Source organism: Prinia subflava, chromosome 10 (genome assembly GCF_021018805.1).
Source record: "Prinia subflava isolate CZ2003 ecotype Zambia chromosome 10, Cam_Psub_1.2, whole genome shotgun sequence".
NCBI lineage: Eukaryota > Metazoa > Chordata > Aves > Passeriformes > Cisticolidae > Prinia > Prinia subflava.
In genome coordinates, this window is record NC_086256.1 from 27,991,274 (window position 1) to 28,014,067 (window position 22,794).

Below are 22,794 nucleotides of genomic sequence, written 5' to 3' on the forward strand. Positions count from 1 at the left end.
TTTCCTCTGTTAGAGCCAGGATTCAATGCTCAAGAGGTGTTGTTTAGTGTCTGGACTCAGATGTTTATTAATTCTTGTCTATAGTACAGTCTCATGAGTTGTGAGCTCTAGCTAACACGGTAGAAAATGGCTCTACAAAGCCATTATTTATCTCTCTACAAAGCTTTTTAAGAACAAACTGTGCAACTATGAAATGACACCTGGATTATTTTTACTTTTAACCCAATAACCAACCACCTGTGGCCCGCAATGTGGACTTTTCTATCCAATTACAAAACACCACCCAAACCCACGAAGAAGAAGGTGAAAAAGAAAAACTTAGCTTACACCCTAAATCCTCCATCTTGTTTTTTATATATCACTATATTCTAAAACCTTAAAACTCTAAGTTTTCCACCATGTGATATTATAAAATACTATTCAAACTTCACACCCATGATCCCAGTGCTATCACTCAATTTTGGAAGCCTGTTCCAAGGCCTCAGGGCAAATGCAGTGCTTCCTTAAGGGTCAGTGCCTGTCAGCACAGAAAGTCTAAAATTCTCAATTTCCAGGGTTCCAACAGGTTTCTCCCCAGCGAGTGCTTGGCCCTGCTGTTGGTCCCTGTAGAGCCCCTGGGTGATCCCCTGTCCTGCCCACGGAGATGAACACCAGCTGATGAGCTCTCCTTCCATCCTGCATCCCTGCCCAAGCCCTCCTCACTGGGGGTTACCCCCCATCCTACATTCTTCCCTGGAACCCTCCCTGAGCGCTGCCTGTGGCTGACAAGGTCCACAGGAGCAGGGATGCAGCTCTGGGAAAGCTGCTCTGTTTGTGGTGCTGGCTCTGCTCTCCCTCGGAGTGCAGAGATGGAAGGGAGTGCCTGTAATTGCAGCTGTCAGGAGGAACAATCACAGTGCTGCTGTTATAAATGGCTCCAGCCTGACTTTTACTTACAGATTTCCCCCACGTGATGCCACGAGTCGTGCAAGATAAAACCTGCACCACGGAAAAGCAATTGCACCTTCCAGCTCTTTGGAGGGGGATTTATGGCTTGTTTTGGCTGTAAAATAGAGCAGGCACAGCTCGGGCTGCAGGTCAGCGTGTTCTGGTGGGGGTGGTTCAGAGGAAGGGGACACCCAGTGTCCCCTCCATGTCACCCTGCAGGGGCTGAGCCCAGGTGTCAGAGCTCCTGCCCATTCCATGGTCCCTGTCAGCAAGGGAAGGCTTTTAGGCTAATTCCTGCTGGACTGATAAACATCGTGATGGTGTCTGGAGACAGAGAGGATCTGCAGGGCAGGGGGTCTCAGGCTGCCAGGGTGACCCTTGCCAAACCTGCTGGCATTGCTTGGGGGCACTGAGAAATGCCAGGGGGTTCCACATCTGTGTGGTTTGTTGCAGGGCTGGTTTCTGTGGTGAGGACAAAGCCCACGGCTGCCATCAGATCAGAGATGTCCTGCTCCCAGCAGGGCACAGAGTTCCCAGCGTGGACTCAGCCCACAGACCTGACGTGCTGCCCTGGTGGCACAAGGACCTCTGGGACACTTCCTCTCTTGTTTTAAATGATTCTTTCTCATCTGACATCTGTCCTGAGGCTACAGGACGTGAAGCTGTATGTTATGGTACCTGTGGATGGACCACACTCAGCCCTGGTGCATAAGGGAATGATCTTGAGATATGTGATTCCTTCTCCAGGCCAAAAGAGACCCTCCAGGGAGGAACAGCCAACAAAATGCTGCACCAGGAGATGTCCCAGCAGACTGGGGCACAACATCTGGCACCTGAAACCCACTGGGGACATCAGCAGGATGCTCACAGGTCAGGGCTCAAGCCAGGCAGGTCAGGCCAGGTTTGGCAGGAGCAGCTGTTCTTTTCCTAAAACCACAGGATCGTTAAGGTTGGAAAAACCTCTAAGATCACTGAGTCCAACCATTAACTCAGGACTGCCTTGCTCACCAATAAACATGTCCCTAAGCATTAAATCCACACTTTTTCTGGAACACTTCTAGGGACCTTGATCCTACCACTGCCCTGGGAAGCTTATTCCAGTGCTTGACCACTGTTTCAGTGAAGAAATTTTCCCTGATATCCAGTCTACACCTCCTCTGGAGCAACCTGAGGCCATTTCCTCCAGTCCTGTCACACGGGAGATTTACTCTCAGCTGACTTTAACCTCTGACCCTTGCAAATAGGAAGCCTGTGGCCTTTTGTGCACTTTGATAAAGTCCAGGGGTTGCTAAAAACCCACAAAGCCATGTCAGGATTTTCAAAAACCCCTGGGAAGTCCAGCCAGCTTTAGAGGTCTCTGCCATAGCTGTTACCACACACCTCAAACTCACTGGCACTCAGCTTTTTGTTGCCATTACTGACACGCTGGAGAAAGGACCCAAGTTTGGTGCAGAGAACTGCAGTGACAGCACGTAGTGACACCAGCTCACAGTGTCACACCTGGGCATGGGCTGCTCTTGCCAGTGGGACCACTCACATGGCATGCCCACAGTCATTGTCTGTGTCACAGGGGTGGCACAGGAAAGAGGGGTTCCCCCAGCTTTTTAATTGTGCTTGTGGCAGCTTGGTGCCTGCAGCATCCATGCACTCAGAAATGCCAATATCTCATGTTTCCTGTGACTCTGGTGTGATGGAGGCATTGGCTGTGTGACCCAGCAGCAGCAGCTCCATGGATGCTGTTTCTTGTCCCAGGTCACCTCCCTTCCTGCTGTTTGGTGGGTGCTGCCCTTCTTCCTTCACTCCCCTCGTGTGGTGTATTCCCCTGGGAAAGGGCCAGCAGTCAGGACAGCGATGGGGAGGCAGGAATGTGTTTAACAAGGCAAGTGAGGTTGGGGTAAACAGGACGGGAACGCTCCCAAGGCCACCTGGCACCAGCCCCTGTCCCCTGGAAAGCATTCCAAAGGGATAAGTGTGTGCTGCCCTAGAGCACGGTGGGGCAATCCTAGGGACACGGTGAGGTGCAGCAGGGTCAGGCTCCCTTCAGCTTCAGGAGGGGGATTTAGCACTGGGGCAGTCCTGGGGCTGGATCAGGGAGGCTGGAGGCGCTTCCCAGGCTCTCCTGGAAGCAGCCCAGGCAGCTCTGGGGCTCGGAGGCAGCAGCTCTTATTTCTTCTCTAATTTTAGCCCCTTTCAGGGTGTTCAGTTTTCTTAACCACTGGTCAGCTGCTGTCTTCTCACACAAAGCAAGCGTGCATAAATTAAAGCAGGCGCAGATCTGTGGATTGGAAACCATCCAGGAGCAATCACTTACACACCAGGGAAGGGCGTGAATCCCCCCATCTGCTCCGGGACTGAGGCAGCACAGCGAGTCCCCAGCCCAGCCAGCGCTGGCACAGCTCCAGGGGCTCATCCCTCTGCACTCCTGGAAGCCACATGCTAGGGGCACTGAGCGGCCTGGGCGGGTGGGTCATTGCAGATTCTCTGGCTGGGGTTGCAGGCAGGATGCTGCTGTGACCTCAGCAAAGCGGAGGGGACACGTGAGAGCCGCCAGGAGCTGCCGCCCGCTCGTGGCTGTGAGTCAGCCCAGGAAAGGTCACCCAGGGCAGAGGCAGCTTGGCTGCCAGCACAGGGAACACTCCTGGAATAAGGGAGCTCCTCCTTTCCCCATGGATCTGCACCCCTGAGTGTTTCAGCAGAAACCAAACCTACAGATGGGCTTCCAGTCTGGGCAATGTTGTTGCCTGATGTTCGGACTTTTCACATCAGGTGTGTGGATACTGGATGAATGTTGCATGGAAAAATCCTGCCCTGAGGCATGCAGGGCAGAGGATACACAAGCTCAGCAGGGCATAGTTACTGCCCACAGACCCACATCTGCATGAGCTGCCCCATCCCTGTTGGGAATTTCCAGTCCTAAATCCTCCTCTGTGATCGACTCAAGTCCCAACAGATCAAGTTCAGCCAGTAAATTGACCCTGCTGCATCCAAGGCAGAGGAAGGCACGGCCCCTCCTGGCAGATCTCATCTTGAAACAGGGATAAAAACATCATCTTACCCACCATAGAAAATCTGCAGGAGCTGCCAGGGCAGTGCTTGGAAGACGATGGATGGATACCAACATCCCTGCCATTGGAATCAGATCAAGCCAATGCATTATTATATCCTGGAAGCCACTACTCCTCCTTGCTTAAAAGAATTTTCTGCAGGCAGCCAACCTGGCTGTAGAAACACCCTGACATCTCCCAGTGGATTGGGCTGCTCCCAGTCTGACCTCATGCACTGCCTCTTCCCTGGGGTCTGAGATCCCCCAGCTCCTGTGCTCACCATCACACCCTCATTCCCTGCCAGTAGCGAGGGAAAATGTGAGAAAAATCAATAGCTCCAGCTCAGGCTGCCGGAGGATTTGTGCATTTTTGCACTGGGAAATCTGATATATCGACCCTGTTCCTCAAGCCCGCCGTGATGGAGCTGATGATGGGAGGGCTTGGGGGTGGCTGGGGGTGCTGGGGGTGTCCAAGCCCAGGGCTGATGCTCTATTGCTCCTGGAAGTCAGGGCAGCATCTCTTGGTGGGATTTACTCAATTCTCTTGTTGACCCACATCAATCTCACTCCCGACGTGCATCTACTTCTGTATTTATTTATTCCCTCTCTTCCTTTCCAAGCAGTGGCAGTGAAGCCTCTGGTTGTCCCTCTGGAGAGGGAATCACCACAAGGGCAGGGCAGGGCAGTGAAGGATGCAAAGAGCAGCCTTTGCCCCTCCTGATGCCTCCACTGCCTCTGCACCAAGGTTGGGATGTGCTGCTGCTCCCAGACCCCTGGGATTGGGCATTATTTCTTATGTTTTTAGTGGAGATTGGCTTTATCTTTCATCCTGCTGACGTTGAAGGACAAGGGAATTTAGTAAATCACACCAATCCTCCTGAGCCCACGGTCCAGGCTCAGCACATCCTGCTCTGCTCGGGGCCAGGGAGGGTTGTGCTCCTAAAGCATTTCCCCCCATGTCAAACTGAGCCCCTAAATATCCAAGCATCTCTAAAATCCTTTTGCCTGGGGAGGAGGTCCATGGGTTTCCTGCATTGTCTCCTGCGATGGAAAACCCTCCTCTCTGTGATTTTATGAATGCCAGTAAAGCAAATTTTCCCTCGGCAAGACTTTTTTCTAAAGCCTTTTTTGAAGACTCCTTTTCCCCAGCGATGCAGGAGCTTTAAAAGTATAATTATATATTTTAAAAAAATCCCACCATGCTATTTATAAATTATTCTATATGCTCCCAACAAAGCAAGTGCCAGACTGCACTGGCGGAAAGCCCACTCTGGCTTCTCCTTGCTTGGTTTCAAAATGCAAATAACATTGCTTCTATGATTTTTTTTTCCCTGACTACAACAGCACGAGGAAATCACAATGCAATCCTTTCCTGGAAAAAAAGAGAGAGATGAGGAAAATGTGGCAGCCTGGTGCAAGGGAGGTATGGGGAGTGAGATCCAGATCTAAGGCACAGAGACTGGGATCCAAACTTGAGCTGTAGGGACTGAGATGCAGACCCAAGACTAGGATATTTTGGGACCAGCATCCCTCCTCAATGCTGCCTGGATTCCCCCTGCCTGCCCTCCATGCAGCTGTGGGCAGAAGGCAGTAGAGGCAGGCAACGGTGGTGCCTTTTCTCTTTCCTTTAAGGCTTCTCCTTGCCCTCTCTCCTTTCCTGCATTCCTCCCCCAAGCCTGGATATGCAGAGTTGTGACTTTTGAAACCTTCAGGGGAGCTGGAAAGCCCCAAGTCCCAGCAGAGCAGTGAAACACTAGGATGCTAAGTGTGGTCCCAAAGGGTGTCTGATAACAGGAGGCAGGGATTTGCCAATCAGATATTTGAGTGGAGCTGTTTCTACGGGGCAATGGTGAGCAAAGAACCCAGCCTCTGCTCTGCCTCCCGTGTTACCATCTGTCTTCGTTTAATGATAAAAAATTAGCATTTATTGATACAAAATAAATAAAGAGAAGTGTGTGTGTCGGGGAATCACCAGTTACTTTCCATCACGAAATTTGGCAGCTGTTGTATCAGAAGACATTAATTTATTATACCTCCCAGCACGTACTGCAGGCAATGCCTCCCGCAAATAACAAAGAGAATATTTATTTCCTAATCCCCTTTCCTGCCCCCCGCTGCAAGTTATCTCTGGCAGCATCCAAAGGGTCGGGGCTGTAACATCCCGGCTCGGATGGCAGCGGGAGCGGGCTCAGCCCGCGGGCGATGCCGTCGGGCACACGGTGCCTGCCAAGGTGAGGCACCAAGGGGCTGTGACCTGTGCCATGTCAGCCACGCAGTGACACCGCGGCGGGCCCTGCCGAGGGTGAATTTTAGCACCAAGGGCACCAAAGCTCCGTTCATTAAAGGGTTTGCTGCGAATGTAATTGAGACATGGTTATCAGCCAGTGCTCTGTGGCTGCCAGGCGAATCTCAGCCCTCACAAATCCCTGGGCCTGCGACAGGACCCCCAGAAATCCTGCAGGGTGTTGGGGCAATGATGCTCCTGCACTGCCGCCAGAGAGGGGCCTCGTGGTGGCACCGGGGATGGGACCGGCCCTGCGAGGGTGCGAAAAAGCTGAAACTGCCACCTGAAGTTGTGCCAAAGGTTAGGAAGGTTGAAGGAAGCCAGAATTAATCCCAAATGCAGCAAATCCCCAAAACCAAGGAACTGGAGTGGAGCAGGGTTTGGGGCACTGAGGATCCTTGGGATGAGCAAGGGTTGCAGCCCCATTCCAACAGGCTCTAGTTTGGTTTTTCAGGCCATCACCCAGTGGGCACCGAATCCCCTGCCCAAGGTGTCTGTCCCGGGGCAGACACGGCCCTGTGCAGGTGGGTTTGCTCCAGGAGCTGCCCTGGAGTCCCTGCTCCCCTGTCCCAGCCCGGATGTGCACGGCATTGATGGGCAGTGCACAGGCAAAGGTGGTGGAGATCATGCAACCTTTGGAAAATTTTCCCTTTCCCCTCCTCCTTCTCCTTTCTTTCCCTTTTCTCTTGATCTTTCATGGCCTGTCAGCCCAGCTCCCCTCCTGCCTCACTCCTTACTCTTATTCTTCCCTGCACTTTCTCCTACTCTTTCCCCCACCTTCACCCCTGTTCTCTGCCTTTCCTCTCCTTGATCCCTCCCCCTCCCGCCACTTCTTTTCCCCCATGTGCACCACTCTCCTTGCTACACTTCTCCCCTTCCCACTCCCTTCCTGTTTCACCTCATCTCCACACCCATTCCCTTTCCATCACATCCCATCCACATCCCATCATACTCTGATCTCACCCCATCCTACTCCTCTCCCAATGCCATTCCCTTCCCCGTCTCTTTGCCTTTCCCATTCCCTCCCTATCCCATCTCACCCCCATCTCATCACCATCTCTTTTCCCATCCCCAACCCCAACCCCAACCCCAACCCCACTTCCATCCCATCCCATTCCATCCCATCCCGTCCCGTCCCGTCCCGTCCCATCTTCATTCCCATCCCATTTTGGTCTCATTTCCATCCCATTCTCATACCCTTCCCATCTCATTGTCACCTCCTTACCCTTCCTGTCTCACCCCCATCCCATTCCCATTTCCGTTCCCGTTCCCGTTCCCGTTCCCGTTCCTGTTCCCGTTCTCATCTATGCCCCATTCCCGTTCCTATTCCCATTCCATTCCCATCTATGCCCCGTTCCCGTTCCCATCCCCGTTCCTGTTCCCATTCCCATTCCCATTCCCATTCCCGTTCCCATTCCCGTTCCCATTCCCATTCCCATTCCCATTCCCATTCCCATTCCCATTCCCATTCCCATTCCCATTCCCATTCCCATTCCCATCTATGCCCCATTCCCATTCCCGTTCCCGTTCCCGTTCCCGTCCCTCCCCAGACAGTCCCGCCCATCCCGGGGGTCTCTGGTGACGCTCCCGCGCCCCAAACCTGACCCCAAACCCGCGAGAGCCGCGGCGCCCCCCGGCGGCGGGCGGGGGAACGGCGCCTGCAAGCGGGGCGGAACCGGGAAGGAACCGGGGCGGTACCAGGGTGGTACTGGTGCGGTGCCGGGGCGGTGCCGGGGCGGTGCCGGGGCGGTGCCGGGGGGGTACCGGGGCGGTGCCGGGGCGGTGCCGGGGCGGTGCCGGGGTGGTGCCGGGGCAGTACTGGGCGGTGCCGGGGCGGTGCCGGGGGGGGGGGGGGGGTACCGGGGCGGTGCCGGGGCGGTGCCGGGGCGGTGCCGGGGCGGTGCCGGGGTGGTGCCGGGGCAGTACTGGGCGGTGCCGGGGCGGTGCCGGGGGGGGTACCGGGGCGGTGCCGGGCGGGTACCGGGGCGGTGCCGGGGCGGTGCCGGGCGCAGGCCCCGCCCCGGGGCGGCGGTGCGGCTGTGCCGGGGGCGGGCGGGCCCGGGGCGGTGCCGGGCGCAGGCCCCGCCCCGCGGCGGTGGGCGGGCGGCGGCGCCGGGGACGCGCGGTGCCGGTGCCGGTTGGCTGCGGGCGGTGACGGCGGGAGGCGGTGGCGAACATGGCGGCGGCGGCGGCCGAGGAGGCGGCGGCAGCGGCGGGGCGGCGCTGAGGAGGCCCGAGGCGGGCCGAGGAGTGGCGGGGCGGGCGGGCGGGGGCCCATGTGCGGTGGCGGCGGACCCCCCCCGCCCCCCACTACCGACGCCCGTTCGCAGCCAGGCGCCGCCGAGGCGGCTCTGCGGGCGCGGAGCGAGCGCGGCCCCGGCCCGCCGGCGGCGGCAGGATGAAGTTCGCCGAGCACCTCGCGGCGCACATCACCCCCGAGTGGCGGAAGCAGTACATCCAGTATGAGGTACGGCCCCGGGCAGGGCTGCGGGCACCGGCCCCGGCCCCCGCGCCTCCCGCCGCCGCCGTGCCGCGGGGCGGTGCTGATGGAGAGGCAGCGTGCGTGTGTGTGTGTGTGTGTGTCCGGCCGCCGCGGCGGGGAGGCTGCGGCGCTGGGCACCCCTCGGCTCTCCGGCTCGTTAATTAATGAGTTAATTGCCGCCCGTAACCTCTCGCCGGGGGACAGAGGTCGGGGCACACGCGCGGTGCGGCGCTCGGCACCGGGCAGCCCCGGCCCCGCCGCAGCCCCGGCGGGCTTCGGCACCAGCGCCGGCTCCCGGCCCCGGAGCAGCGGTGACTTTGAGAGGCTCCCGGCCTCCCAAGGGCGATCCCGCCGGGCTGGGCAGCTCCCGGCGCCCTCCCTGCCCTGCCGGGGACCACCGGTACCGCTCTCGGCCCCCAAAACAGAGCACCAAACCCCCGAGCCCCCAAAACAGGGCACCAAAACCCTGTCAACTGCCCTGAGCCCCCAAAACAGAGCACCAAACCCCGTCACCTTCCCTCAGCCCCCAAAACAGGGCACCAAACCCCTGTCAACTGCCCTGAGCCCCCAAAACAGGGCACCAAACCCCTGTCAGCTCCCCTGAGCCCCCAAAACAGGGCACCAAACCCCTGTCAACTCCCGTTTTATGATCATTTTTAAGTAAGGCTGTGCATCTCGCTGTTTCACACTGGAGTCGGGGCGTTTATGAGCACTGTTTGCACCGAGTTCTGCTGCATTAACCGTGAATTATCTGCAGAATATAGCTTTTTTGGGCTCTGTCGCGCCAGCCTGCTAAAGGTCACGCTGATTGCCTCGTTTCAGATTTATCACACCGGTTCTGGGCTTAGGTTGAACTGGACGGAGCTGGAGGTGGTTATTTGTAGTAAAACCATTTCCTATTTCAGCCTCAGCAGTAAAAGTGGCAGGTGCCAGCGATGTCTTTCCCACAAGTAATAATTAAATCTAGACAACGGAAAGCTGATTACAGGACAGCCGTGATCAGCAAAACTTCTTGACTGGTTGACTCAGTTAAAGCCGTGCAACATTTGTTATTGTTTGAGGGCCTGGATTTTCTCCCTAGGACTATAATAGCAATTTATTTGTACTATTCCTATTAATCTGTCTGCATTTGCAAGGCAAACCACATTTATCATAGCTTGCTTTGTTGTAATGTCGTGCTTGAAAAGTTTATATCTGCCCTTTTCACTCTTCCTTTGTTTCCCTTTACCTGACAGAGGAACGTGCAGAGGAACGGATGTTTAAATAAAAACTGTAGTTGGATTTGGCTTTACAACAATATTGTGATCTCCTTGAAATATGTGGAGAGCTAGATGGCCAAATAATGCCATCGGTCTTTGAGGAGGAGGAAAACCATTGTCTTGATAAAATAAAGGGCCAGCTTAGTTGTGCATCATGTCTCTGATGGGTTTTCCCTGTGAGAGTTGTCTTCTGTTCCTGGAAACAGAAAACTTGGATGTCTTCCTAAGAGCAGCTTTGGAGGTGGGTTGGAGGGGAAGGCAAGGGGGAAATGAAAGGGTGAAAGATCTGGCTGCATGCTGAGCAAACAGCTGTGGGGAGAGGGGAAGGAGACCCAGTGAACTACGACACCTTGATTAATGTGTGAAGAGCTCTGCTGCTGTCGGCCACTGTTTTCATTACGGGAGGTTAATTTTCAGCTGTTTTAACTAGGGCACTAGTATTATGTCATTCTCCCTTCCTCCATCCCAGTTTAAAATGCAGATTTCAGTAAAAACTTCCTTCAAGTTGTTACTCTTCCTAATCACAAGTAATCTCCTCCTTGGATAGACAGCTTAATGTGGAGTGAAGGAAAACACAAACCTCACCCTCCCTTTCAGTAATAACTTTCAAACTCTTTGTTTGCCTTGTTGCAGCTGGCTGGATGTGAGTCAGCCTCCTGCTCATGCATATTACAGTGATGGAATAGCCTGGCATTTATTATTCAGTGACTGGTGGTCGTGTGGGTGCAGTGCACAAAAGCCCAGCACTACCTCCGTTTACTTGTTGACTATACCTGAGGCAAAAAGCACCCAGCCCTCCTTTGTACAGAAAAATTCCCAGGTGTTGATGAGCAAACGTGAGGTTAAGCTTTGCCTGTGTTACTTGTGTGCAATGCTGCTTACAGAAGGTGTCAGAGTAACGTTTTAAAACATTGTTTGTATATTTAATAGTGTTACAATGTTTCTTCACCTCATATATCTTTTCAGTCTTAATTAAAGCTGTAACCACCCTTTCACAGGGAGAGATCTTTGGGGGTAGGTTTTTCATTCTGAAAATATTCTTCCCGTTTCCAGGGTGTCACGTTCAAGATCACAGAATTTTGGAATGCTTTGGGTTGGAAGGGACCTTAAAGATCATCTTGTCCCACCCCTGCCATGGGCAGGGACACCTTCCACCATCCCAGGCTGCTCCAAGCCCCATCCAGCCTGGCCTTGGACACTGCCAGGGATGGGCCAGCCACAGCTTCTCTGGGCACCCTGTGCCAGAGCCTCCCCACCCTCAGGGAAGATTTTTTACCTAATGTCTGATCTAACCCTGCTCTCTTTCACTTTGAAGCTGTTCCCCATGAAAGGACTAAAAGATGATGCAGAAATTGCTCTCTCTAAGTCATTCTGTATTGTAAAGCTTACATGCCCTCATCTTAATTTTTTACTCTGGTATTTGTAGTTATTTGCATTGGAGAGCAGGTGATTCCTGGAATGTGGCAGCACTCAGGTCACCTGGGAGATCCTTGGATGGGATTTGGAGTGAGTGTGCCTGGGGGAGCTTTGCCAGTCGGATCAGGTGTAATCTGCTGGTAATAACATCAGAAAGAGAAATGGGATTGTTGTTACCTTTTCAACACCTAAAAATGTAGTTTCACTTTCAGGTGGTCTTTAACAATTGACAGTCCTCGAAACTTCTTACCATTAACACGCTCTTTCCCTCCAAAAATAATCAATTTAAATATTCTAAGTGTGTTTGCAGGAAGCATGGAAGTTACTTGGGCTTAGGGTTGGTAGTCAAGGTGAGAGCTTTAGGGAGAGAAAAATCCAATAATTTTCTATAAACAGGAAAAAGTAAGATATATTTTGATAGCTGTGACTTAAATTCTAACTTTCTTTCTGCAGAAGCTCTGCAGTGACCATTACTGTATGTCTGCTTTTTGAGAAGGAGCACTTGGCTTACAGAAAAGAGGGAAAATGGCAGTGAATGCTATCCCGTTTCCTTCAGCTTTTCCCAAAGACATTTGCTATGACTGAGCCAACAATTACGTGGAGCTTTACACAAATCTTGATTGACTTGGTTTGGCTTTCCATTCCAAATTTCCCTTCTAAAGACTGCATGAAATGAAGTGGCTGTGCCTCACCCTGGCAGCAGCAGTGAAAAGGTTTGCTCACCTTGTTTTAGGGCATCTGGCAGTGTATTTTGTTCTGTAAAGTGAGTCACGTTTTCCTAGCCCGTTAAACTATAGCTGTGGTATGCACTGCTTCAGTGCACGTTTTGCCTTAAAAGTTTTGGGCCATTCATTTACCCTTCAGTTCCTTTGGAAAAATGGAAAACAGGAAAAACATGAAAACAAACGCAATCCCGACTTTGTGTCAGACGACTAAATTCTTATTTCCACATAGTTAGGTAGAACTGAACAAATTCAGGTGACTCTTGCATGAATTTCAGCTGATGCCTTTTATTTTTCTTTTTTGGCTGAGAGTGTGCTCTGCTGCATGTAATGCTTGTTTTTGATGCAGTGAAATATTGGGGTAGTTAGTCCTCTGTTTATCCACAAACTCTCCTGCGTTCCTTTGCTCCCTCTCTGGATTGCTTTCAGGAGGAGAGCATTGCTGTGCCTGCTCAGACTTCTGAGTGTGTGTGTGCACGTCCAGCTGATGGAACTGTTCAGCTCACTTGTACAGTTGCCAGATGGCTGTTTGGTTGCAGTTAATCTGGCCTGAATTCGTTTCTCTGCAGAAGTCTGATGGTATTTTTATAGAAAAAGTACATAATACCTTTGAAATCGCAGCGACTGGGGAGGGAGGAGGAGCAGAACAGCTATTACAGGTGCAAAGTTCATGGGAGAGGTGGGTAAAGGTGTGAGCAGGTGACCTGCCTTCCCTTGGAGGGAGACCCAAGGTTTTAAGTCCATTTGCTGTTGCAGAAGGGAAACAGGTTGCTGAGTTTTAGGCATCATTTCTCCCAGACACCACCTGCAGCAGGAAGAGGAAGCTGGTAGCTGAGGTTGCCTGCTTGCCTTCAGAGCCTCTCTTGCAGAAACAGGCTTTCAGTTTTTGGGAGGTGGCCAATTCTGCTCGTCAAACCCAGCTTTATGATAGGCAGTTCACACCCAGGCTTGCCACCTCCTGACACAAATCTGTTGTGCTATTTCACTATTTGTCCTTCGGGCTGTTAGCAGACGAGCTTAGAGGAGCTTATTAAGTGGTTTGAAAGACTCCTTTAAAACAGTGGGGTTTTTTTAGCGTTTTAAGGTTTTTGTTCTTGATTTTGGTCACTGTTAAAGACTGATGGTTGCATTTTCAAGTGTCTCCTTTTTGCCTTTTTTTTTGGTTCTCTCATATGTATCTAAGTTTGCTGATGGTGCACAGTGTAGCCTTGGCACAGTCTAAAACAGGGAAATAACCCATTTTGTTTAGTTTGAGGGCAGAAAGAGTAATTCTTAAGTGTTTCACATTGACAGTGATGGATAACTTTTGTAAACGATCGGTTCTAAAATTCTGTAATCTAGAGGACTAAATAGTTTAGGTGTAAAGCAGCACTGAGTCTTTCACTTTCAGGTTATTGGTTTACTTATATAGGTCAGGAAAGCAGTAACAAAATCTGCTGCCCTGCAGCTGCCAGATTGTACTATGTCAGTCTGCATGGGGAGAGGTCTATGGGACGACTGACACCTTCAGCTTTCAGAATTGTTTAGTGCAGGACTGTCAATGTTGTCCTTTTCAATTTATTCTTTAAAAAATGACTGATAAAACCAGAGATAGGAATCACACTGCGTTTACCTCTGGGTGGGTTAAGAGATGAGTTTTTACTACAGTGACTTTCAATGTGCTGTCTCTTCTGGTTTGTTTATCCTGTGTCAGGTGGTTGTGGTTCATGGAAAAAGTTACAGGTAGGTGAGGATGACGACTGGGCTGGAAAAGGAGGAAGACTTTTTGACTGCTTGGTGTGCAGAGGCAGACCATGTGCTGCTGACCAGTGAGTCATGGGGGGTGAAGTGGCCAGAGTTCCCGGGGAATTTTAGAAAAGCACCGAGGGTAGAGGAGAGCTGTGCTGCTGGAACGAGGATCATCCAGCAGTGGCTCAGTTGGGAAAACAATTATGCAAGTGACCTTTGTAGAGACCTCTGTGGACTCAGGAGCCAGACCTTTGAGAGATGCCAGAGCTGCTGGTGTAAGCAGCCACCTTGGATATCTTGTGATAGACTTGTCCTTTAGACCTTGTATTTACCCAACAGGACCGTAACCACCGTGTTACAACAGCTGCTGAGCTGGGGGTTTTTACTTCCAGGGTGTTGGGGGATTTGTCATTTAGGCTGGGAGGTTTTGTCCTGGGGCACTATGACACACACCTCTGCTTCTGCTGTCTTTCAGGATTATAGACGTACGGGATATGTTGAGAACCAGGCAGAATAGATAGGAACTGAGAAGACCTGAATGACTGTTTTTGTGTTAGATTTCTGTGGGCTCAAAAGTGAGGGAATGAGATCAGGTTTTTGTGGTGGTGGAGGAGGGTACTCAGTTTTTTGTGGTGCTGAAGGTTCAGTATGGGGCATTAAGATCTGAGGTGTGTATGAGCAAATCACTTTGCGGTAGGAATGGGTCCTTCTCTGTGGCTTCTAGCTCCAAAATTATGGCTTAGGTTATTCATAAAATTGTAGAATACTTTGAGTTGGAAGGGACATTTAAAATCATCTTGTTCCAACTCCTTGCCATGGGCAGGAACACTTTCCACTAAACCAGGTTGTTCCAAGCTCTGTCCAGCCTGGCCTTGGACACTTCCAGGGATGGGGCAGCCACAGCTTCTCTGAGCAACTTATGCCAGGGCCCCACCACCCTCACAGTAAAGACTTTTTTCCCTAATATTTTATTCAAACCTGCCCTCTGTCAGTTTGAATCCATTCCCTCTTGTCCTGTCATTCCTGGCCATAGTCCCAAGTCCCTCCCCAGCTCTTCTGGAGCCCCTTTAGGCACAGGAAGGGTCTCTGAGGTCTTCCTGGTGCCTTCTTCAGCTGAACACCCCCAGCTTTCTTCCCCCTATCTCCATAGCAGAGGTGCTCCAACCCTGTGATCATCATTGTGACCCTCCCCTGAACTCACCTCATTCCTTCAGTCACTGATCTGAACTCAGGTTATGTGGATGTGAGCGAGCTAATCTTTAATCTGTGCCTGGGGTAATACCAGCACCTTAACAACTGCCTGGAAAGAGGCCTTCCTGAAAGGAGCTGCAAGGCAGATCATGGTGTCTCCAGGACCTGAAATCTGATTAATTCATTCATTCTGGCTGGTGTTAATGTCGCCCTTCAGTTCCCACCTCTAGACAAGGCTGTCACCCTTGGTTCCCTAATCTCCTTCATTGTGTTGTCTTCAGCTTTTAGAATGTATGTGTATTTTTGTGCTCCTATATAACAATGATGGGAAATCCCTGAGGCTGCTTTTCCTCCATTTGCCTTGACAAACTCCTCTGTGTCACGCAACACTTCAGGTCTTGTTGTTATTTCTTCATTTTTTTTTAATGTAAAGGCTTTAGCATCCTACCAACTGGGAAACATTTTTCCGAAGGAAGACGTTGAAATGTACAGTTGGAATAAATTTTATAGATTAGTAAGATAACAGGCTTCAGACAAAGCAGTCAGTAAACACGAACCTGTTTCACTTGTGAACAGAAATACGTGTGATAGCCTTGACATCACGTACCATAGCTTTCTGTGCCAGTCTGCGGGATAAAAGGGCTTTAATTGCTTTTGTTTTCAAACAGGCGTATCAGAACAGTGTAATTTCTTTTTTTTCGCTTTTAATACTAACTGTGTTCCCTGTTCTCTGCCTCTCCCTTGCAGGCTTTGAAAGAGATGCTATATGCGGCTGTGGATCAGGCCCCTTCTATAGAAGGTAAGCAAATTGTAACCCACACTTGTGTTTTTCTTGGCACTGGGTGCTGAACACGTAGTCCTGCTACTTTTCTGTCCTCAGTCCTCCTAAATTGGTAAACTTAATATCCTGATGGGCAAATGCCTGGCCTTTCACAGCCTGCATGCTATTTTTGATTGCTAGAACTCTTTGTCCTCTCTCATTGGGACAATAAATGTCTTTGTATAGTTTGAGACAGCAACAGCTGGATTCCTCTGGCTTATAAGGTCATTCAGTGGTGGAAGTATTTTCTTCATTGCTTGAGAACAGAGCTTTGTTCTCCTGTGAGAGCCAGCCACTCTGGGAGATAGCTGTGCTGGAGAGACACTGGTTCCTGGTTTGTTACTGGTGATTTGAGCTGGAAGAGTCTCCTCCTTTTGTTCTGTGTCCTCCCTGAATGCTGTGCTGCCTTTCCCATGTGGACATGAGTATATCTTCTTGTTTGCATGTGTTTATTGCCTCTGACTACTCTAAATTATTCTAGTAAGGTGTTTGGTATTAAGCTCACTGCATTTTAAATAGTTTGTTTAATTAAGTGATGATCTGTGCAAAATTTCTTAATGGAGCCTTTTACTTTCTGTATCTTCCTTTTGTTGTCTTTAAAGTACTGAAGAGTGTTTGCCTCTGTGTTGCTTCGCTCCTTACTTTCTTGTCCTTCATGTGGATTTCCAACTGCTTTATAACCTCCTTGCCTTTATTAATTTCACTTTGATTGCAGAGTTAATTTTACTAATTTCTGAACATGGCTCTGGGCTTCTTGTATATTTATAGAGCAGGAGAACAAGTGCTGGTGTAGTCAGTTGTCTAACATCAATAATGCTGGTCACTCTTCATGTTAGCTCATTAATTACTTCCCTTTTGTTGATTAGAAGTGGGAAATGAGGTGTGACGTAGTTAATATAATGTGATTTTTTTTAAAAAAATTAATTCAACTCCACCTGCTCTTCGATTAGAATTTTAAAGCCAGAGCTGCAATAATTAATAGTTCAAAAGTGTGTGTGGGATGAGGCAATCTGTCCTTAAACTCTTCAGAGGTGCATTCCAAGCTGAAAACTTTGTGGAAGCAGTGCTCAGGCAGGTGTAATTTTTAGATTTAACCTGACACTTAGTAGCTCACTCAATTCCTGCTAATTTTGTTAAAAGAATCACACTTTTCTCTTAAGTGCAGGTCCTAGAACTAGATTTCTAAAGGTTATGGTCCTAGAATCCAAAATCTATGGGTTATCTTTGGAAAAGTCAACATACACTGGCAAAGAGGAAAGTCTTGCTTTATTATTTTAGAGTAGCAAAATTGCATAAAACCCATCCACAAAACTTTTTCCCCAGCAGCATAAGAGGAACTGATGTTTTCTGTGTAGGCCGAACTCCCTATAGTAACTTTTTAAGACAGCTTACTAATGTTATTGAAAATCCAGCAATATTTTTATGGGAGACTGGGAGCAATTACAACTTTTTTTTTTCTCCTGTCTTCTGTCCATTGGTTTATTATTGACAGTGTGAGCAAATGGTGTGTGTGCTAATGGAACTTTGTAGTCTGATGTTGGAATGTGACTTCCTGGGCTTGGCTTAGGGTTATGTAGGATTTCAAGGTGGGCTTGAATTGCTTGTTGTAAAGTGTTATAATTCAGCATTTTGATTTCTTTGTTTTCAGTGCTTGTGTTACAGTGGTGTTCTGTAATGTGCTATGATGTTTGTGTGTAAACATATTTGACAAAGCAAAAGGAGGTGAAGAATAAAATGATGTTACATTTATGCTCTTTTAAACACTGTTAGAATTTTATCTTGTGCTTCTGCCTCCTTTGATGCTTTAAAAACCTCAACAAAAGGAAAGCAATGACTTTAGACAGTTTTCTCCGGTAGAACAATGTTCTGTTCATTTTTGGAGGGGTTTGGTCTTTTCCTCTGTACTGTAGAGAATATAATCCCAACTGTTTTGAACCACTCCTATTTAAATCTGTCTCCTGACCTGCCCTTAAATGGAGAGCAGTTACACTAATTCCTTCACCTTTTGTGCTGGAAATGAATAATTTTCTTTTTTCCATCCCTGTTGCTTACATCCCTCTCTTTTTTAAGCCCTTCTGCCTTTGTTCATAGAAACTTTAGGCCGGGTTTAGGATGTGACTGCACACAAACCATGCCCAGAACACTGCTTTTAGTCCCTATCAAAGGAGATGGAACAAGCTCCTTGCACTTTGGGAGGGAATGCAGTAGCTGTTGTCAGGGGCTGGCTGTTGGCCTGCATGTTTCCAGTTTAATATTTTGGATTTTGCAATGGATACTTCTATGTTATTTTGAGCTTAGCACAGAAAATACAGGGCTGTGCTACTGAAACCCAGCCTCCCAGTATGTACCTGATGTAATCTCATTTTAGACTGGTCTAACTAAAATCCATTTGCTAATTGATCTTGTTGATCACAGACACGCTGCAGAGCTCAAGGGTTGGCTTTGATTTACCTTGCATGAGTTGTAAGCTAATCTTTGGATAATATATTGGCTTGTGAAGACAAGGGAGTTTTGTACAACAAGGCTGAGGTTGATTCTGGTTCTTATTCTGCTCGGCTGGATGTGTGATCTGGCATTTGTGAATGAATTTCTTAGATTTCTGCTGCAGGCTGCTTACTATGTCAGTCAGTAAAATTTGCGTATAGAAAGAAATGCTTCCTATTGCCTAGTAGAATGCTGAAAGCACTTTGGAAATTCTTTAAAACAATGAAAAAAAAGTGCTACCCAACCAAGGCATGTTGTCAATAATAGACAAGGCAGGTAATAAGTGAGCCATCAATCATGAACAGCTTTCTTTGGGTTTGTATTTAGGCATTTTCTGTTTGTGGATGGGTAAACAAACCTGACTTCAGAATGACTCTTAAATTCTGCAAGGGATGGTTGCTTGTGCTACTCCAGTGGACAGAGTGCTGCTGGGAAGATGTTTGCTCTAAACTGTGCAGTTTATTCTGTGGAGATATGGTGACTCTTCTCACTGTGCTATGTTGAATCACACCTGTGTCTATCTGCTTTTTCCTATTTTGGGTAATAAATGGACTGTGATTTTAACACAAACCTTGTAGAGGTGGTTAAGCAAAACCTGTCAAGGCTGCATGGTAGGAGGAGTTTGTAGCTGTCCCCTCACACAATTGCAAGGTGCTGTGGCTCCCTGTGTTTCATGAGAGTTATTCCAGACCGTAGCATGTCTTTTCTGGCAGTTCCTAGCTGTACACATAGCTTTCTTTAATCTGTTCAAAGATACATTTTTTTCATCCATCTGTCTCCTTTGTAATGACACTTTTTATATGCCAGTGTTATTCCTCCAGATGCTCCCCATCTTTTTGCAAGGCAATCCCCTGATGAAGCCTGCACCATCCTTCCACCTGAGCAACATCTGTACTAAATTAGTGTTCAGGCTGTTAATTCAATCTTATGCACATCACTGGAAAAGGTATCAAATGCTGCTGGATTCCCAGCTGTACGGTGAGACTCGCTTGGCTTTCTGGAGAGTTCTTTGGCACATGTTTGCTTCCTTAGCTGTTTGTTGTGTTCTGCTCGCTGTTACCAGAGCAAGGGGCATGAGTGGATGCTGCTCCCAGGATATCATTCACAGCTCCTGAGTCCCTGTGGCACAGCAGGAAGGCCTGAATACAAGTGTGCCAGACCTTTTTTAACCTTAAATACCTTTAGGAACAATCTGTGATGATTTAGAGGTGAAACCCGTGCTTAGCTCTGTCTTCCTTTGAGGCACAATGTGCAGTACTGCAAAAGCATGAAATTCTGACCACTGGGAGCAGATTTTTTTCTTCCTCTTCATTTTTTTTGTGGATTCCTTGTCCTCCCACTGCTTCCTGTTCCATTTGTCACCTGAGTAAAGCAGGTTACTGGACCACTCTTGCTGGGAGTGCTGCTGATTATTCCACTCGGTGAGCAGATGTGCCGGCAGCTCCCCAAGCTCCTTGCGATGCTGCAGCGGGCACGAAAGGGGAGCCTGTAAATTATTCATCCTCATTATCTGCTCGAGTGGGCAGGGGCCACTCTAAATATTATTTCCTAGAATATTTGCCTTTCAGATAGTTAAATTTATCCTCCCTTTAATACTTGTGTAAACAAATATCGTTGTTGTAATATCAGACGGTACAAGGGCATCCTGTTGTATCCTCTTGTTATGGAAATGACTTAATCCCAATCCCGAATTCCAGAGGCACCTTTCAAACAAGGATCACACTGGTTCTGTGGGGATGAAATGGTGTATTGGGGTAGAGGTGGGCAGTACAAGTGCTCCAGGGTAGATTTCAACCCCAAAAGTAGGAGGTGGTGTTAAAGCAACATGAATTGGTGGGGGAAAAGCTTTAGTGATGCCAGATATCCTCTGCTGGTGCCTGTAATCTTTGCAGTCACCTGTTTACTCATGGTGGATTAGGAGAGCAAGAGGTGCAAGTTTGGGGCATTCTGAGAGTGCCAGCACAGGCAGGGTATCCCATGTTATTCCACCCATGTTTCTGCTTTGGTTTGTAAAGCACTTGTCCTGTTAACTGACAGCTACAGATCTTTAGTTTGGATTTATTTGTGTTACTGAATAAACAAAATGGTATTCTTTAGGGGGATAAGTCATCTTGGTGAATAAGTAGGGTGTGGGACATCACATTCTTTTTCTTTCCAGAGGAAGTTATGAGCCTGACAGTTTTTATTATATGCAGACATGCTTTGTAGGGTTGATCAAAGGCTTATGATTTGTCTGTATATATGCAGTTATCTTCTTTTTATTTCAAAATAAACATTTATTTCCAATTGCACAAGCTCACTTTGTAGCGGCTTGAGGTTTTGTTTACATGGGAATGCTTAAGGCTTAAAAGAGTCTTCAACAGAAGTGCTGCACATCAGAAGCAGCCACAAAGAGATTAATGCTTTGTCTTTATTTCAGTGTGTTGTCACACACCCATGAGGACAGGGGGCTTGGTGTCCTACACCCCAGATTCAGGTCCTTGATTCTGTCTAGGCTGTAATTCAGTCTGTAGGTTTCTGTATTTATAATTAGTATGTAAACTAACAAAAGAAAAAAATAATCCCATGACAGTCTTCTTCTCGGTTGGAGACCTGATGCCAGGTATTGGATTATCTGTAGGAAAATAGGTTATTGGTTGTGGAAAACGTTAGCTCCCAGAGTGTGCAAACGGTGGACAGGAGGAGGACTTGGCAGCATACCAGCACTTAGAGAAGGAGATGATGTCTGGTTTCTCTTCCCCTGGAGCAATAAAATTTGAAAGGTAAACAGTGCATATGGTTGGAGTAGGGTCCAGAGAGAACAGCTGGATGCTTGCTAAAATATTTGGAGCACAGATGCCTGTGTGAAAGCGTGGAGTACTGTGTGTTCATGAAAAAGTCATTTTGCTGTCAGGAGCGGTTCAGTGCTCACAGATAGCGCTTTGTACCAAGCCCTGCCGCTTCCTGTGCCTTCAGAGCAGCACACACACCCACCCACGCTGCCGGTGCAGTGACCTCCTCTGAGGTGATGAGCACCAAGAGGCTGAATTGTGCTTAACCAGGAACGAGTGTGACGTGGATGTGGAATAAAGGTCAGGTTGGGCACAGAGCTGGAATCACAGAATGGGATCAGAGAGTGGCTTGGGCTGGAGGGGACCTATAAAGGTCAGCTAGTCCAGCCCTCCTGCCATGGGCAGAGACACCTTCCACTATCCCAGGGTGCTCCAAGCCGTGTCCAACCTGGCCTTGAACACTTCCAGGGATGAGGCACCCACAGCTTCTCTGGGCAACCTGTGCCAGAGCCTCTCACTGTGAAAAAAACATCTTCCTTATATGTAATCTAAACGGACCCTCTTTCGGATTAAAACCATTACCCCCTGTCCTAACACAACAGGCTCTGCTAGAGAGTCTGTCCCCAGGCTAGTGAGTAGGGATTGAGTGATTGAAAGTGACTTGTTGGTTGTGGAGGCAACCAGCCAAAGCAAGGTTTGATGTTATTACTGTCCCATAGACCACAGATTCTCAGGTTGTGGTCTGAGAGTCCTTCCAGGGCCTGCTGGTGTGCTCAGGGTCCTGTCCTGCCTGCACATGCTGTGAACTCTTTCACTTATAAACCACTGGTTTCAGAAACTCTCCTGGAGCCAGTGGGAGCCACCCTGGGGCTCTCGGGGTGGTGTGGGACCACGCAGGGTAACCAAGAAGGTTGTGGGGGGTAGGTGGTTTAGCAGGTTGGTCACCATTTCTTTATGAAGGAAGCTTGTGATTGCTGTCAGTGGAAATGCTGGACTGGCTCACCCTTTACATTTGCCCTGTGGCCAGCTTGTGGCTGATCCTCTGCTCCATCTGTGTGGACAAGCCTGGAAAGTTGTGTTGCTGCTGAGCAAGCCTCCTGTCTTTTCCCCTGCTTTGTGTTCTGAGCTTCAGCAGCAGCTCAGATTGCTCTGACACATTCATGTTGGGTGAGGAACTCGAGTCCTGAGTGTACCAAAGAACAGGCTCAGGGCTTAGGAACAGGCAGGTAATGGAATCATGGAAGATCCTGAGTTGGAAGGGATCCACGAGGTCCTTACACAGGACAGCCCCAAGAGTCACACCATGTGCCTGGGAGCACTGTCCAAATGCTGCTTGAGCTCTGTCAGGTGTAGTGCTGTGACTGCTTCCCTGGGGAGCCTGTTCCAGTGCCCAAACATCCCCTGGATGAACAACCCTTTCCTTATATCCAACCTAAACCTCCCCTGGCACAGCTTCAGGCCGTTCCCTCCCTGTCCCTGGGCACCAGAGGGCAGAGATCAGTGCCTGCCCCTCTCCTTCCCCTCACGAGGAGGTTATGGATTGTGCTGAGTCTCCTTTTCTCCTGGCTGAACAAACCCAGTACCCTCAGCCTCTCCTCAAATGGTTTTCCCTTCACCATTTTGCTCTGTAATTTTGTCCTGTGCCCTTTTTTCCTTTCCTTCCGCAT

At 49.2% G+C, this 22,794-nt stretch overlaps 1 protein-coding gene across 1 annotated transcript in view; it reads left to right on the forward strand.

Annotated features, from left to right (window-relative positions):
• Positions 1-8,373: 8,373 nt before the first annotated feature.
• The window catches only part of XPR1 (xenotropic and polytropic retrovirus receptor 1), a 110,637-nt gene continuing 96,216 nt past the window's right edge, over positions 8,374-22,794 (forward strand). The window contains exons 1-2 of the mRNA XM_063406603.1: positions 8,374-8,721; positions 15,800-15,851. Of these exons, the coding sequence (XP_063262673.1) occupies positions 8,653-8,721; positions 15,800-15,851 (121 nt within the window). The 5' untranslated portion in view covers positions 8,374-8,652. The remainder of the gene's footprint in view (positions 8,722-15,799; positions 15,852-22,794) is intronic.